Raw genomic sequence first — 17,500 nt, 5'->3', positions numbered from 1 at the left:
ATCTGGCAATCAATCTAACTGCACGTAGTTTGGCCCGAACACAATTGCTGTTCTCTGGCGTGATCAATAGGGGTTTGCATTGGACAGCGGCAGTGGCCGAGAGCTGTGTGGTGATTTGGGGTTGTGCTCTTTGTGCTGTCCGTAGGTGCACCTGCGCTCAGCGGAGAGGCTGCGGGACCTGTGCTGCGCCAACAGGGGCACCTTCATCAAGGTGGGGCAGCACCTGGGCGCCCTGGACTACCTGCTGCCCCAGGAGTACACCAGCACGCTGAAGGTGCTGCACAGCCGAGCCCCCCAGAGCACCTTGGACGAGATCCAGCAGGTCATCCGCGAGGACCTGGGGAAAGAGGTCAGTCAGTGTGTGTGTGTGTGTGTGTGTGTGTGTGTGTGTGTGTACTGTATGTTCACAAATACAGTGAAAAGTCATGAAGTCACCATGGTGGCTTTAGTAGCAGCAGGTCAGTGTGTGTGTGTGTGTGTGTGTGTGTGTGTGTGAGAGAGAGTGTGTGTGAGAGAGAGTGTGTGTGAGAGAGAGTGTGTGTGTGTGTGTGTGTGTGTGTGTGTGTGTGTGTGTGTGTGTGTGTGTGTGTGTGTGTGTGTGTGTGAGAGAGTGTGTGTGTGTGTTTGTTTGTGCGTGTGTGTTTGCACGCACGTGTGTGAGTGCATGTGTGAGCGTGTGAATATGTGTGTGTGTGTTTGTTCACGGATACCATGGTGGCTTCAACAACAGCTGGAGCTGCAGCCATTGAGCACACAGCACGTTCAACAGCATCAAAAGATATAAAGCTCAACTGTAACACAAAAATTGTCTATGAAGGTATTCAATAAAAGGTATCCATCCTTTAAAAACACCAAGAGGTACAGTAGCTGTGTGTTTACATACCTGTGTAGATGTGATTATTTTAGAGGGCAAAGATAAGGTGGCAATGGGCGAATTGCTATGATATTCAACAATTTATGTTCTGAGAGAGAGAAGTGTACAGCCACTGTCGTCTTCGTCCCATATCTCCTCTGTTCCTCTCTCAAGAGTGGAATGTCTGTGGCATCGCCGACCCGTCTAATGTGTTTCAGAGGAGCCTGGAATAACAATCGACCGGATTGAAAAAGACCTCTTACGGGCTGTTCCTTTCATGCCCTGTTGCCTCCCATCATTGCTCTGTACTCACTTTTGCCCTCCAGAGAGGCAGGACCTTCACTTGTACCCACCCAGCTCACAAACAGAGGGGGAGCGGAGGTCGGGGGGGGGATGGCAGAAGGAACTTTTTATCGGCTGGGGCGCAATAATTAGTTGGTGGTGCACATTTTCCCCGCCTGGTCATGACTGATGTGTGTGGGGTGGGGGTGTTGTTGCCGGGAGTGCCTTGTCAGGGGGCTGTGTGCACGCTGAGATTTGGTGGCTCTGATTCCAACTCTATGGCTTTGGATAGTCACATGGAGATCCATAGTAAGGTGTTGTGGAACAGTCTCACCGCCCAGGTTCGGCTCCCTAACCCAACGCCACAGGTCCCGGTCCCATTGGATAAAAACGTCTTCTTAATCCCACTCAGGTTTCTTGTACTCCTGCTCTACTCAAGGTTACATAAGGTAATACTTTCCCCTCACTTGATTCTGTACAGTACCTCCCATAGGCTGCAGTATATAACTGCACACCCGAAGCCACCACTCCAAGCACATCCAACTGGTTTCACGAGCACAAAGAACAGCTGGATGTTTTCTGGCCTCTTTGTATCAATTTCAAACACGCTGTAGTAAAAGATTACTCACCCGCAGGCTGCAGGAATGCCTCATTTTTGCCCACTGTTTGTTGCCAAGGTCACGCGTAGCGCGGTAACAGGCCCAGAGTTTGACCTTGACTGCTGAAATTACAGAGACTCCAGCAGCAACCTTTCATCAGGAGCTGAAGCCAGTAGCCAATAAGGCACAGGCCCACCCCTTGGTGACCTTGACAACGCGCCGGCCTCATGGGCTTCTCTGAGGTGGCCGCACCTCTGCAGTTTTATTATTGTAATTATTAGGGCTAATGGAGCTCACAATGGTCACTCTCTCTTTCTCTCTCTCTCTCTCTCTATGTCTTTATCTCTTTATCTCTTTAACACACTCACGCACCCTCTTATGCTCTCTGACATGCACACAGGCAGACACAATCTCACCCTAACATACACGCACACATGGGCACACACATATTATCATCTCCCAGACATACTGTACAGTACATACACACAAACCCAGGTAGACACACACACACACGCATACACATACACACAGGTACACACACACACACACACACTCACACACACATACACATACACGCAGGTGGACACACACACACACACCCACACACACACTCACACACACATACACATACACGCAGGTGGACACACACACACACACATACACACAGGTACACACACACACACACACACACACACACACACACACGCATACACGTACACACACACACACACACACACGCATACACGTACACACACACACACACACACACACACGCATACACATACACACAGGTACACACACACACACACACACACACACAGGTACACACACACACACACACACACACACACACACACACACACACACACACTGTAGATGGGTAGGGAAAGGGTAGTAGAGGCAGCAGCATTACGTAATCTGAGCCCGGTTGTGACTGGTTTGAGAGTCTGCGATGTTTATTTATTTGTTTTGCGGAGCGGCGGCAGCGCAGTGGAGGAGAGACATTTTGAGGCGCTGATCCCCGGCTCGCTGCGATCGGAGCGAGAGAAGGACCCGGCACGGCTCGTTGGGCTCGCTGCTGAGGGAGAATAATCCGTCTGGCGGCGTGTCACAATAAGAGTCCTGTCCCTCCCAACCCCACCCCACGTCTGCCCGCGATGCTCTTCCTTTGTCTCCCTCGCTTCCTTCATGTCTCTCTATCTGTCTGCCTTTCTTTCTCCCTCTCTCTCTCTCTCACTCTCTCTCTCTCTCTCGCTCTCTCTGGTTCTCTCATCTCTTAATTCTTTCGTTTAAAATTATTCTGCGGTGTTCGCACAGACAGACAGAATTAACCATATTGTGCACGACTTACACAGACGTGGGCACTCAGACACACACACACACACACACACACACACACACACACACACACACACACACACACACACACACATACACATACACATACACAAACACACTCAGAAAGAAGGAGAGAGAGATGGGAAAGAGAAGTGATGTGGAGGAGCCTGATGTTGGCTGTTCCTGGCCCCTCTTCTGCAGTGTGTGTGTGTGTGTGTGTGTGTGTGTGTGTGTCTGTGTGTTTCCTCTCCCTGTGTCCAGTCTGAGGTGTTCATCTGCAGCCAATATTGTTGCAATCTCCAAACACACGTGAGAACTCCACCGCTGGGGTTATAGGTGAGCATTTCTGACTTCTCGGAGGTAATCTACAGTACAGCATCCCCGACTTGTGTTCATATTTATTTATGAGGCTTGGCAGGGCCGCACAGAGACCAAAGTGCTTCTCCATGGCTCTGGTTCCATTTAGATAAGGAATTATTGATATCGCAGAGGTGCAGGGCAACATAAAGACTGCAGCCATCGCAGGCTTTCCTTGCTCACACGTTGCCCGCTAGCGTCTATAGTTTTTCCCGCTATCTTTCGCTTTCCCTGGGTTGCTTCCTCCTGAAGACTGTGTGTAGTACACATCGCCTTAATGAGCCTGTCCACAGACGTAGTACTACACGGAGGGGGGGGGGGGGGAGTTATTTAGTTCGGCCCGAAAACAAAGATAAATGTTGACGTTAAATGTAGCTGAATGGAAGATGACGAATGAACCGCTAGACATCAAAAGTGGTCTTCTGTGGACATTCATTAAACTAATGCAGAGCCTGGAATTCGAGATGTAGTCCCCTGGCTCTATATAGCTGTAGTTTCATGTCTTTATTAGTTGTCAAATCATTTCGTTAGCCATTTTTTAAATATGCGTTTGAATTAACTTGTACGGCTGAATTCACCTAATTAGATCCTAGAGCAAGCTGTCAGTCTCCGTCATCCCCTTTTCTTTTCTCCCGCAGTCCTTTCATGATGTTATGTTATGTTGCATGAAGTTATGCCTCATAAACGTGTGAGCCTCACTGGTCCTTTTGAGCGTATTTTTAGCACGTCTGCACTGGCTGGCAGATAGACTACCAGCTCCGTTCCTCTCCTCTCAGCGCTGATGTTGCTTTCCTTTCTCGCGCTTTGGAAAGCAGTGAGGTTTTTGTGCGTGTGATTTATAGATTTCACTCTGAACATTGAGTTTCTGAAGAGATTAGCGCCGCCTGAGCGACAGTGTGGAACATGCGTGTGATTGTTCCGCAAACGTTCCTCAAACAGCTTTATCCAGATGTTCCGTGTGTTTTCAAACGGGGCCTCCAGCTTTATGCACGCCAGCCTTCCCAGAATGCCTTCAAAGCCCAGCAGTAATGTTGCCGTTGTCACAGTTTCAGATTGCAAGTTTACGTTCAACTCTGGGAAGTTTATTCAGCGATTTTGTAAAAAAATAAATAGGTGATTTTGGCCCTAAACGTTTTGAAAATTGTGATGATTTTGATTTGTGAATGTTTTGGTGTGCTGCTCCAATTAACGTTATATCAATCCAAATGACTGTATATCCTGCGGCATTCCATATAACACTTCATCTGCACCCGCTGCCTGTGGCTGTCGTGTTGTTTTAACCTTCAATCGAGTGCGCCTTTATTGTTAACATCCAGCTAACAAAGAGCGATATGGTTTTTCAAGGTCAGCTGTTAGCTTGGTGCCTGGAGGCATTGTATCCCGAAACCCCTTGAGAGCGTTGCACACACTCTTACCCCCTCCACACACACACACACACACACACACACACACACACACACACACACACACACACACACACACACACACACACACCATGTCCAACCTCGGAGTGAACTCAGCTCAGGCTGTGCAGTGCCTCGCTGGGGTGAAAGCAAAGACAGGACTCGGAAAGGTGTCAGAGCCAGTTGACTCATGCATGTCTGAATATTTATCAAAGGTAATTATCACGTTCACTAGATGCATGGGCCGGAGGGGCCATCGCATTCAGCGCCATCCTGTGAAATATCTTACTCGTAATATTATGCAGAGCAGATGTGCCCTCCACGAAGAGTGATGATGCCGTGGAAGGTTTCCGTTTTCTTTGGAGGAGAGGGGAGTGTGTTTTATCAGTTTGATGGATGATGCACTGAACTGTTGAATTTCTGTGAGGTAAATGCATCGAAACTGACAGGAGATTAATACGAAAGTAGCATAACTTTCCTTAAGGCCATGCATAAGCAAGAGTTCAGTGGTTTTAAGTGCCAAAGCAATTAAAGTTTGCGTGCTTCTTATGCTTTTCGTTGCATTACATTACATTCTATTGTATTTTGTTAGTCAATGTTTTAAACTTGAGTATGACAATGACGTGTCCGGTCTTCACACATTTCACACAAAATAGACACTGACACAGGGAAGGTGAGGGGTCTGGCATCACATCAAGAGTCTAGAATTAGCAGCCCCCACTCGCTAAATGTGAGTACAAATCTGTGTTGGCGAGTACAATGAGCAAGGTCAGTTGCCATTGGTGGATTGTTGACATACGTTTAGTGATCAGACAGCCTCATATAGGCCCATGCACTGCATGTTTGTAGGCATATCCATAGTACACATATGCCAACAAAGGTTTTGACAAACTGACATACACAGACACAGGCATACTCAAATTATCACACTCTCTCACTGTCTGCTTCTCTCTACACACACACACTCTCTCTCTCTCTCACTTTTCTTTCTTTGTTTCTTTCTCACTCTCTCTCTCTCTCTCTCTCTCTCTCTCTCTGACACATACATACATACTGTACATCTCTGACACACACACACATACACACTACAGATGGTAGTATCTTCTTAAATACCCAGGTGAACCAATCACAGTCAATGCTATTTATTAACATAGGCAGACTCTATTAACCTTCCTCTGCCGTGTCCTTATATGACATCAGCTGTCAATCAAGGCCCAGACACTGGTTAGCGCACCGACCCAGGATCACATCGAGGCAGAGACCCGGCCCACATTCAGCCTGGATCTGGTCCAGACCTCAAGTGTGTTCAGGTCCAGACCAATGACTATATATACAGTCATTGGTCCAGACCTACATGTAAGGTGTACTCAGAAAGAGCAATTGTGGTCTAAACCCAAAGGGTGTTGAGATTCGGTAAGGAGAGTTTGAGGCAAACTGGTTTTCCTTGAACTTTTTTTGAAAGTTTTTATGTAAAACATTCCAAATAGTTTGATTCAATCGGAAACCCTTAGGGCAGCGTCCATGTGTTATCGCTGAAAACTACCTCCTCAGTCAGCGTGTGTTTTCATACGAGATAGATAGATAAATAAATAAACAAATAAATGTTATGAAACGTTTACTAATTTGAATGCAAATCTGATCTTGAAGTAGCCTCAAGTCTTGAGCAGTTAATGTTAATAACATGTTTATGAGCTAAAATGCTTGTTATTACATGTCTTCTTTGTGGCTGGCTGTGAGATTTTGATTTTATTATTATTATTATTGGTATTTTGGCCAGTCTGTTTTAGTGGTGGTAGAATGTAGTGGTGGTGTTGTTTAATATTGCAAAATGGCACGTACAGGAACACTTGCGATTGTGTTGCTGGTCGTGCTGATGGCACGCTGGACCAGCTTTTAGTGACATTACCCTCCCTGGCTGTTGCAAGCGCCTCGCTTTGTTTTGTTTTGCTTTTTAGTCACATCAATCACCATCAAAGCCTGTGTCATAGCCAATCACTCATGCCTCTGCCCCTCCCCTACCCTCGGCTCGGCTTATTTATTTATTTCTTATTTAACACTTTTGCCCTCTCTGCTGCAGTGCGATGTGTGAAAATGAAACGCAAGGACGTCTATGAGTCAAGTCCCTTTAGCCAGAGTAGCACGTGGCGTTAGCTGCGGCCAGCTATATATAGCTCTTGGTTAGAAACTCTCCAGGCCTGTTCTTAATACTTTTTCTTGTTTTCGCCGACTTTATTTTTCTTTAAAATTTCGTTTTGGCTCCCAACATGGCGGTCCTCCGCAGTGTCCTTGGGAAGGACGTGTGCTGGCTCCTTGTTCCCCGAGTCGCGTTCGACCGGCAGATTAGCTAAATTGTTGAGAGCGTTTTTTCGTTGGGTGGAGATGGATGAGGCCGAGGCGAGGCAGCATTAGCGGCTAATTTTAATAAAGCTTCGCCGTGGCGTCGGTCATCCTGATGGATGGCACGGAGAAAGCAAAGGCGCAGACACAGGTGCAGAGAGAGAGAGAGAGAGAGAGAGAGAGAGAGAGAGAGAGAGAGAGAGAGAGAGAGAGAGAGAGAGAGAGACAGAGAGAGAGAGAGAGAGAGAGAGAGAGAGAGAGACAGACAGAGAGACAGACAGAGAGAGAGAGAGAGAGAGAGAGAGGGAAAGAAGAAGAAGAGAAAGAATGGAGAGAAAGAAAGAAAAGAGACGACTCAGTTCCGACGTGCCCTCCTCCGCGCTCTCTGACCCCATTAATCTCGAGCTCGGGAATGGACACGCTGCCCCCCAGGCTCTGGCCACCTCCGCTGGGCAGACACACAGACCCAGCAGGGGCCTACAGGGGCCGAGGAAGTGGGGTCTACAACTTAAGTGTCTGTCTGTGTGTGTGTGTGTGTGTGTGTGTGTGTGTGTGTGTTGTGTATCCATCATGTATGCTTGCATTTGTGTTTGATTGTGAGTTGTATTATGTGTGAGCATGCATGCGTGTGTGAATAGGTTTGAGTATGAGTTAGTATGTGTGTTTTTGTTTCTGTTTGTGTTTTGCTGTATGTTTGCATGTGTGTGTGGGCGTATGGGCGGAACGCTGTGAGATTGGAGCCATTAGGTCAGCCCTGCCAACAGCAGATGTCAGGACTGGCTTAGCATAGTGTAGAAGCCGTATGGCTCGCTCTAGTCAGAGGACAGAGACTGGACGATGGACACGCTTGAAGGTACTACTGCGACCGCACCCAGTGACCAGTCCCCAGGGACTACAGTGGAAGTGGATGCTTTAGGAAGAGGCAGGGAACTTTAGAATATTGGGGTTTGTTAAGCATTGTCTGGGCAACTTTAGAATGTTGGTGTTTGTTAGGCATTGTCCGGGCAACTTTAGAATGTTGGGGTTTGTTAGGAGTGTCTGGGCAACTTTAGAATGTTGGGGTTTGTTGAGCATTATCTGGGCTGTGCAAGCCTCTCCCTTGGGCTGGGAACAGACCTCCCGATTTGTTGAATCACAACCCGATAAGAACGAGATTGAGTAGACATAACCTACAGACGGAGTCTGGTACGATTAGTTATGAGCACGAATGGGCGGGTCAAGAAAATATCAAACATGTTTGAATGAATCTGGATTGTGGAAAAGAATCACAAAGGATTCAGATCTGTCACACAAACACACAAACTATTCCAGCCAGGACTGAACACCACGACTATCGTTGACTCCCTCGGACTTCCCATGACCGTCACAGACGTTCCATCCCTTCAAAATCAGGCTTAAAGATCAGGTTCCCAGCATTAGGAAGAGGCAGACACTCAGAGGGCCCTCCGCTGAGTCCTCTTCTACTGCTTCTGTTCAGTCAGGGGGGAAGTAGATCCTGACCCTCTGACCATGATCACAATTTCAAAAGGGGAATGACCTCATGTTTAGAATCTGGGTAGAATCAGGTTTAACTCACTCAGCCCAGAGCACTGTTCCACTTTTGTGCTAGTGCTGCCTCTCCTAAAGCAACGTATTAAATGTTATTTACTACCATGTAAAACATCATCTTTTCTCCCCCTGCCCCTGCCCCTCCCCCTGCCCCTGCCTCTGCTCATGTGTGTGCCTCCATCGGCCCTGCCCCTGCCCCTGCCCCTCCCCCTGCCCCTGCCTCTGCTCATGTGTGTGCCTCCATCGGCCCTGCCCCTGCCTCTGCCCCTGCCCCTGCCCCTGCCCCTGCCCCTGCCTCTGCTCATGTGTGTGCCTCCATCGGCCCTGTTGCATTTTCAATTACACGGCAGCCGGCTGAGCATGGAAATGCGCATCATTTCCCTAATGATCTGCAGGATGAGATCAGCCCCTAATGCACTTCTAGGGCTGCTGTCGCAGGGGCAGGACACACACAACACACTTTCTACATGCCGTGCGTGCGTGCGTGCGTGCGTGTGTGTGTGTGTGTGTGTGTGTGTGTGTGTGTGTGCTGTGCTGGCAGCTATGATTCATGACTGCCATTTCTTACTCTCTCTGTCTGTCTTGGCGTTGTTCTGTTTCCCCCCTCTGCTCTGTCTCGTGTGGCATTTCAAGCGTATGCTTTGCTGCAGTGGCTTCACAGCTGGATTCCCAGGCCTTCGTTTGGTGTGGTTCTCTCAGAAATGACACTCCTATTTTTCATGTGCACGTTCTCTTTGAGGGCTTGTCTTTTTACAGATAGCCTGTCTGTTCGCCTTTTGCCGAAACAAGGGTTGAGCTCTCTTTTGTGTGTCTCTTCTGCTCTAATGCGGGCACATACACAAGAGAGAAGTCCTGCAATGTTTGCTTGAGAGTGTGTCTTTGTGTGTGTTTTTGTGTTTCTGTATATAATGAATATCTCTGCTTTGTTTGTTTGTGTATACTGTGTATGTGTATGTGTATGTGTATGCATGTGTATGTGTAATAGAGGGGAATTTCTGCTACGTTTATTTGTTTGTTTTGCTGGTGTTTGTTTATCTGTGTTTGGTGTGTGTGTGTGTGTGTGTGTGTGTGTGTGTGTGAGAGAGGACATGACCCACTATCCTCTGACAGGCGCTGTCCTCAGCTGTATAAATGGTGGTCATGCGGACTCCTCCTGTGTCAGCTCACTGGGCGAGTGCTCATTCAGCTCAGAGCCTCAGAGCCACCCCCCCCCCCCCTCCCCTCTCTCTTTCTCTCTCTTTATCTCTCTCTCTCTCTCATGCTCACTCACTCACTCAGTTGCTTTGTACTCTTGAATTTCCCCTGGGGATCAATAAAGTATCTATCTATCTATCTATCTATCTGCTCTGCCATCAACCAGCCTTATTTGCTTTATTTACATCCTGCTCAGGCCTCTGCCTCTGTCTATCGCCTCCCAACACACACACACACACACAGTCACACTCTCTCTCTCTCTCACACACACACACACACACACACACACACACAGTCACATGGTCACACAAACACACACTCACACACACACACACACTCACACTCACACTCACACTCACACTCAGACTCAGACTCACACTCAGACTCACACAAACACACACACACACACACACACACACACACACACACACACACAGTCACACTCACACTCACACTCACACTCACAGACACACACACACACAGACACACACACACACACACACACACACACATACAAACATACACCAAACGTGTTCACCTTTTCCCTCACTGCAGATGTCTAACAGGCCTGCTTGTAGTCGCTGTAGGAAAGGTGTGTCGCTGCCCCACTCCTGCTGTGGGTGACCTGGCTCAGCACACAGGGCCTCGCCTTAATTGATATCCTGCCGCATGAGCAGCCACCAGGCCTGTTGTTAGCTGCTTAGCATGTGTGTGTGTCTGTGTGTGTGTCTGTGTGTTGCCATTTGTCTGTGTTCCGGATAACGGAAGGAGACCAACCCCCCCCCCCCCCCACACACACACACACACACACACACACACACACACAACACACTCACTAAGCCCCCCGTCCCTGTGTGGAGAGTGTATTCACAGACGGCAGGTCCGTTTCATCCTTCCTGTCTCCATATGGAGCGGTTTACTCCAGTGACACATCGTGCTCAGCTGCGATGCCAAGCCCACTGCTTTTGCCCCATCCAACACCCAGAGGCCTCTTCCAGAGAGAGCCGCACTTTGGACGAGACTGGACTTCATTTTTATGCTTAAAATGTAATGCCATCAAAAAACTCTTTTCTTTTTCTCCTTGTTCAGCATTTATTATGCAGTAAATTCTGTGTCAATTATACTATTTACAGGATATTAAAATATTCAATATCACAAAATAGACAACATGTTCTGTTAGTTAGTATGTGAAAAAAAATATGAATGAAATAAAGCTTTATGTCAAAATTACTTCTCATCATCAACACTCTGTCACAACAAAACAGCAACATTGTCTCTGTTTTGGAGCTGTTAGAGAAAGTGTTTTGGCAGGATATTTTGGCTGAATCGGAGGCTAACCGCACCATTTGTGGTGACATATGTGACCCTACACTGAAGGATCTGGAGTTCCTCCTTTAACATGACTCGGCAATCTGTCAGCTCGGCTGTGATTTCGTGAAAAATATACTGTGATTGCAGTTGGTCTCTCTGCATAAAGACTCTGCTTGGTAAGATGTTGGTTTGAAAGTCACATGTAAAAAAAGACAGAAAAGGTGACAGGAGAGAGAATTTGAAATTATTTGACCCTTATTGGATTCAAATGTCCACAGTGTCAAATGAAAAGACAACAGCGTTGCTTATCTGCCGTAATGTCTTAGTATCAAAGTCTTTTTCCAAATACGTGAGAGAAATTGGATCTTTGCGTAGTTTTCCAGCTTAAGTATTCAGTCTCTCCTGTGAATGTCAGAAATCAAAACATTTGCATTTATGAAGTCAGTGCAAAGGTTCTCCTTTCTCATAGTTCTCGTGGTTCTCGTTTGGCCTGTAGATGCTCTGTAGTGACACTGTGATTCCCCTGCTGTGTGTCAGTCATTGTGACATGTTTGACGTGCGTCACAACAGGGAATCAACAAAGGCCTCAGATTCAAAGAGAGAATACTCACTCACTCGCTCGCCTCACGCTGGCTGAACCCAGAAACCTCGCCCTGCCAGACCATGCGGTGAGTACATGCCTTGGAGCGGCGTAGGGGAGCAGAGATCGGGCCAATTCAGAGACAGGATTTCATCACCTGTAGCGCCCTTGCGATCAGTCGCAGAAGAGCAAGGGTGTGCGAACGACACAAATCCTCCACACACATCACAGAGAGTGGAGCTGCAGGTAGAGAGGCATCTCCAAAGACCCAGCATTAGCTGCAGATGGGGTGTGTGCGTGTCCTAATCCCTAACACAGGCTGGTGAATTGAGGTTCTCTGTCAGGATGTGAGGGGGCAATCGCTAAGCAACGTGGGGATTGCTAACGAAAAGAGGCCCAATGCACTTCTCCAGCCTCGCCTTTCGTCCAATCAGCCGCTACTTCCTTGTTTGGAAATGAGGTCAGAGCCAGTTGTACAGAGAGCATGAGAGCAATGCTACAGGCTCTATAAATAGATTGTGATTGAGATTGTGTCATTTCCTGGACCCTTAACCATCATGTGAAGGACATGGAGGACATTACTTAGCCTAGTCCCAGTGCAATGACTTCCTAGTGGTTGCCATGGTCACAGACCACTCCAGTGCCAACAGGGGACCTTTAAAAATCTGAGTTCATGTGGAACACTGCACTGTTACTTCTGACATGCACTACATTTAAGTCAAAATAAATTCACCTCCATTGTATTAGTTTGGATAACTAACATATTGGAAAACTAAGACATCGGTTGCTTTAAAGCGCTCAAACCCGGAACTCTATAAAGCAAATGGCAGAGAAAGATGACAAGGAACGCGTCTCATGTGTGCTCGCCATCTCAGCTGGAAGAGATTAGGTCATTACTGCAAAGACATCAGATGACATCATCGCTCTCTGGTGTCCTCTGCTCTGTCATGTCCAGCAAAACAGAGACTAATCTACTCATATCTCTCTCTCTCTCTCTCTCTCTCTCTCTCTCTCTCTCTCTCTCTCTCTCTCTCTCTCTTGCGCTCTCTCTCTCTCTCTCTCTCTCTCTCTCTCTCTCCACTTCTCCTCCATTAAGCTGGCGTGGAAGAGGAGCGAAGAGCGTGTGTATTCTGGGCAGGGCGCTTCGGGACTCTGCTCTGCAGCAGCACGGAGCTGTCCAGTGTGATTGCATGTTTGTGTTGTTGGCTGACAGCGGAGGGCAGCAAGTGGATGGACAGGCCACTGTGTGGGGACATGTTAGTGGCCCGAGGCGCTGTGGGGTCTGTGCGGCTCAGTGGCGAGCTGCATCATTACCGCTACCACTCGCGCCCGACACCCAGCACCGGATGCTGATGTGTGATGGCAGCTGGCATGGGGAGTGGGGTGGGGTGTGTGTGTGTGTGTGTGTGTGTGTGTGTGTGTGTGTGTGAGGAGGGGGGGGGGGGGGGGGGGGGTTGCTGCCATTGTTCCCCTTGTTGCCCTGGGTTACCATTCCATCAACAATGGCTCAGGAACCCAAGCTGGGTACATGATGGTTGCGTTTCCATGGCGGCAGACATTCCTCCTGTTGAAGTTCTCGTGCGAAGACTCCAGATGAACTTGCTTCTTGTGCACTACCTCTTTTGACTTCTTTGGTTTCCTCGCACTCACCTCATCTGCAGAGAGGAGGTGTGTGTGTGTGTGTGTGTGTGTGTGTGTGTGTGTAAGAGAGAGAGAGAGAGCTCCCTGCCGACCTCTTTTCCTCCCGAGCCCTCACAGATGAATAGTGACTTAAGTGTAGCTGATTTATTTCATACGGTGAAAAGAGGAGCACTTTAAAGATGAAACGTTATCCTTCTCCCATCTCTCCCCTCTCTTCTGATTAGAAGTAGCCCAGCTGCGCCTGCTCTCCCATTCATGGAGTCGAGTCTCCAAACTTGTTTTACAGCCACTGCAAGTGTGATTGGTTGGTTCGTTCACTCACCGCCTCTCTCAGCTCTCAGGTCAGAGATGCCTTTCCTGCCTTTTTATCCCCCCCTCCCTCTCTCTCTCTTTCTTTCTCTCTCTCTCTCTCTCTCTCTTTACCTTTCCCCCACCCCCCTCTCTCTCTTTCTCTCTCCCAGGCCCTGATCATCTGTACCCTGCTGCTTTTTGTCTGGGCCTCTTCACCCACTTGGGTTCGAGGGGCAGAAAGTGACTTTAGAGTGACTGGAGAGTGGGGGAAATGGAAGCTTGCCATTGATTTGAAATGCGGAAGTAGTTAGGAACTCAATTTATGCGTCGCCTACGTTCGAGTGAGCACGGGGATGAGGGGTTTTGATACTTCTAAACACATTTCCGGGCTTTCATTAGATGCAGGTTTTTTGGTGTCTTTTTTTTGGAATTTGGTTCATTTAATACTCTCGATATTCCTCTGTCAGCATGCGTAATGTGGACCAGATGATCTTTAAACTTCAGATAACTCTCTAGTGCTGTTCGGAGTTTGAAGCTGCTGAATGATTCATTCACGGCCATTTTTGTTCTGCCATTATGTACCCGACAAGCAGCGTTTTTGGGCTCGATCCATCAGACAGACCTGCTCCATTATGTTTACTCTCCGTGAAGTGATGGCTGCTTGATGACCTTCAAGTGCAACTCCCATCACTAGAGATCAGTCTAATCAGTGTTCTTAGTGTCCTACACGGCTATTTTTGTTGTCGTTTTTTTAAGTTGTTTGCGTGAGGAGCAGCCTGATGCTGTTTATCCTGATTTTATTTCCTTGCATTTGCACTCGGAGCCAATAGCCATTCAAACAACACACCCCCCCCCCCCCAATCTAATACTGCACAATGTATCTGTCGTGAAGGACTAGTTTATGCTTGCTGCAAGCACATTGAAGTTGTCTGACTGCTTGTTTCGCTTATTGTGTGCGAGCAGGTTGAGCCAACACAACATATTGGTAGACATGCTGAGTCACACAGCGCTCTGCCAGCCCCTTCTCTGGCATCCTGTTGAGGACAGAAGTAACGTGTCTTGGCCACTGGACTCCCAGAGACTTTCCTGGATGCTCGTTATCTGCATAGGCTTGGTTAGATGCTTTAGTATTGTGCTTTCAGGAAGCTGTAGCGTTTTATCAGTTCCAGCCATCTGACATTGTGTTAAGACTTTGAATGTTTCGGAGATTTTAGCATGATGTTGCAAATTTGCAGTATTTACAGATGTGAAGACTTCCCTGGAAGATCTATTCTATTGTTACCTAAGGTCTCCTTTGCAATGTACCTTGCAAAATCCTATTTTGCGAGTTGCTTTGTTTAAAAGTGTCTGCTAAAAGTATATATTGAAATAGAGATGAACCCTGAATCAAATACATTTCAGGACTTTTTACTTTGTAAACATAGATGTTATGCACAAATACTGTATGTCTGCTGTTTGTAAGAGTGTGTGTGTGTGTGTGTGTGTGTGTGTGTGTGTGTGTGTGGGGTGGGGGGGTTAAGATGTGTCTGTGTTGCCATAATGAGAGGCAGTGAGTTTTTCCAGAACTTTCTAAACGTCCCTGTTCATCATCCCCCCTCTCACACACACTAATCTGCTCACTCTTCAGATGTCATCAGATATGCAGCGCGATACCAGGCTTGGTGTGTGTGTGTAGGTGACTGTGTGTGTGTGAGTTTAATGTGTGTGTGTGTGTGTGCGTTTGTGTGTGAGTTTAATTGTGTGTGTGTGTGTGTGTGTGAGAGTGTGAGTTAAATTGTGTGTGCGTGTGTGTGTGAGTTTAATTGTGTGCGTGTGTGTGTGCGTGTGTGTGTGTGTGTGGAGAGAGCAGGAGAATGATGAGGGGAAGATTATAGCATATGTTTTAATTACACCTCTGTAGTGATGCGGGCAGGAGCGGGAGCTCAGCATGACCATTAGCGTGTCAGCTCTGCTCTCCACACCTCTCTCCGCACCCTCCCCAGCAACGATTACCCATGAGGCCTTTTGTGTTTGTGTTGGGCGGTCCCAGGAAGGCCCTCATTACTCCCAGCAGTCCTCCTCAAATGACTAGGAGCAAGCGGAAAGGCAGCGGGCCTGTCGGAAGCAGCGGAGGCCACCCGGAGCCCTGGCACACGCCTCTGAGAATGACTTTTTGTAAATATTTTTGTTTTGTTGTTTGTTATATTTAGATTTACATTTAGTGTCTTCATTTTCACTTCATATGTTCTCATTTAGTGTATTAGCGCTTCCCACGGAGAAAGCCCATGGTTTAGATGTTGATTTCACCCCATGCTACAAGTTCAGCTACAAGATCATATACATAGCAATCTGTGTAGTATTATTTCATGCTCTTTTGACTGGATGTGTGTTGAACTGAAACGTGAAGCTGTTTGGTTTGCTGTTTGGATCAGTGCCATCTCCTCGCCTGGACCCCTGCATGACTGTATGCTCCGCAGATATGGACCCCTGCATTACTGTATGCTCCTCAGATCTGCCCTCAGGCTTCTCCTGTCTATTATATCAAGTAGCCTATATCATTACATATGTTTGTTTATATGCCCCCCCCCCCCCCCCCCCCCCCCCAACACATACACACACACACACACACACACACACACTCACACACACAGCCATAGCCATGGCTTCTTCTGTGGTCTCCAGCTCTGATATCTGAACCAGATAGCCACGTTAAAGTGCTGTTGAAAGCCAGCTAAAATGTCCACAACCCTACCCCCCCCCCCCCCCCCCCCCCCCACACACACACACACACACACACACACACACACACACACACAGCCATGAAAGCCAGCTAACATGTCATCCCAGGGTTCTTCAGTCCGTGTGGAAATATTATCACCCTGGTCATGTCCCCACCAGAACCACATTTTGTGTCTGGCAGGGTGAGCGTGTTTCACCTCCTGACCGCTCTAGTGTGGTCACTCACGTAGACGCACACTCTCACATTCATTTGTTTGGAGTTAATGGACAAGAGTCTGCAGAATATTTCACTTCTCTCTGGCCCTCCCTTGTGTGTGTGTGTGTGTGTGTGTGTGTGTGTGTGTGTGTGTGTGTGTGTGTGTGTGGTGTGTGTGTGTGTGTGTGTGTGTGGCGGAGAGCCGTTAATAAGCGCTGGACGGAGCGGAGTGGCGCTTCCTCCGCTACAGTACCTTGCTTGATGGAGCGATATGAAATGACTAGGTAATGTTATTCTGCAGTCTGCTCGCCTTGATGTGAAATGCAGCTGCTCTCCTTCTCAAGCTCCCAGCCTGAGCTGAGCATCCTTGCACACACCTGCAGAACATTTGCATACCTACAATAGATACACACACACACACACACACACACACACACACACACACACACACACACACACACACACACACACACACACACACACATACACAAACATGACGCAAGATAAACCACTCATGCACACACACACTCAACATGATGCAACCACTCCATAAACCACTCCGAAAGACCAAAGTATTTTCATCAGTAGTGTTAATAAATGACATCAGGCATGTAAATGAGACATCTGCATTTTGAGGCTAAACCAGGACAGCGTGACCGTGTGTGTCTGTCCTGGGGGTCTGTACAAGCACTCTACCAGACTCTGCATCACAAGAAACAAGAAGCATCACAATGCTTCTATCGATATTTCATATCGTCAATCAGGAAAGGACCATTGTTTTCTACACCATCGCTTCAGACCCCCCCCCACACTCACACACTCTCACACTCTCACACTCACACACTCACACAC

At 47.8% G+C, this 17,500-nt stretch overlaps 1 protein-coding gene across 1 annotated transcript in view; it reads left to right on the top strand.

Annotated features, from left to right (window-relative positions):
• The window catches only part of adck1 (aarF domain containing kinase 1), a 139,098-nt gene that overhangs the window by 43,385 nt on the left and 78,213 nt on the right, over positions 1–17,500 (top strand). Inside the window, 1 exon segment of the mRNA XM_042072147.1 lies at positions 146–349. Within this exon segment, the coding sequence (XP_041928081.1) occupies positions 146–349 (204 nt within the window).

This window comes from Alosa sapidissima, chromosome 19 (genome assembly GCF_018492685.1).
Source record: "Alosa sapidissima isolate fAloSap1 chromosome 19, fAloSap1.pri, whole genome shotgun sequence".
NCBI classification, from domain to species: Eukaryota; Metazoa; Chordata; class Actinopteri; order Clupeiformes; family Clupeidae; genus Alosa; species Alosa sapidissima.
Note: the sequence above shows the minus strand (reverse complement) of the source record. Positions and strands in the feature narration are given on the sequence as shown.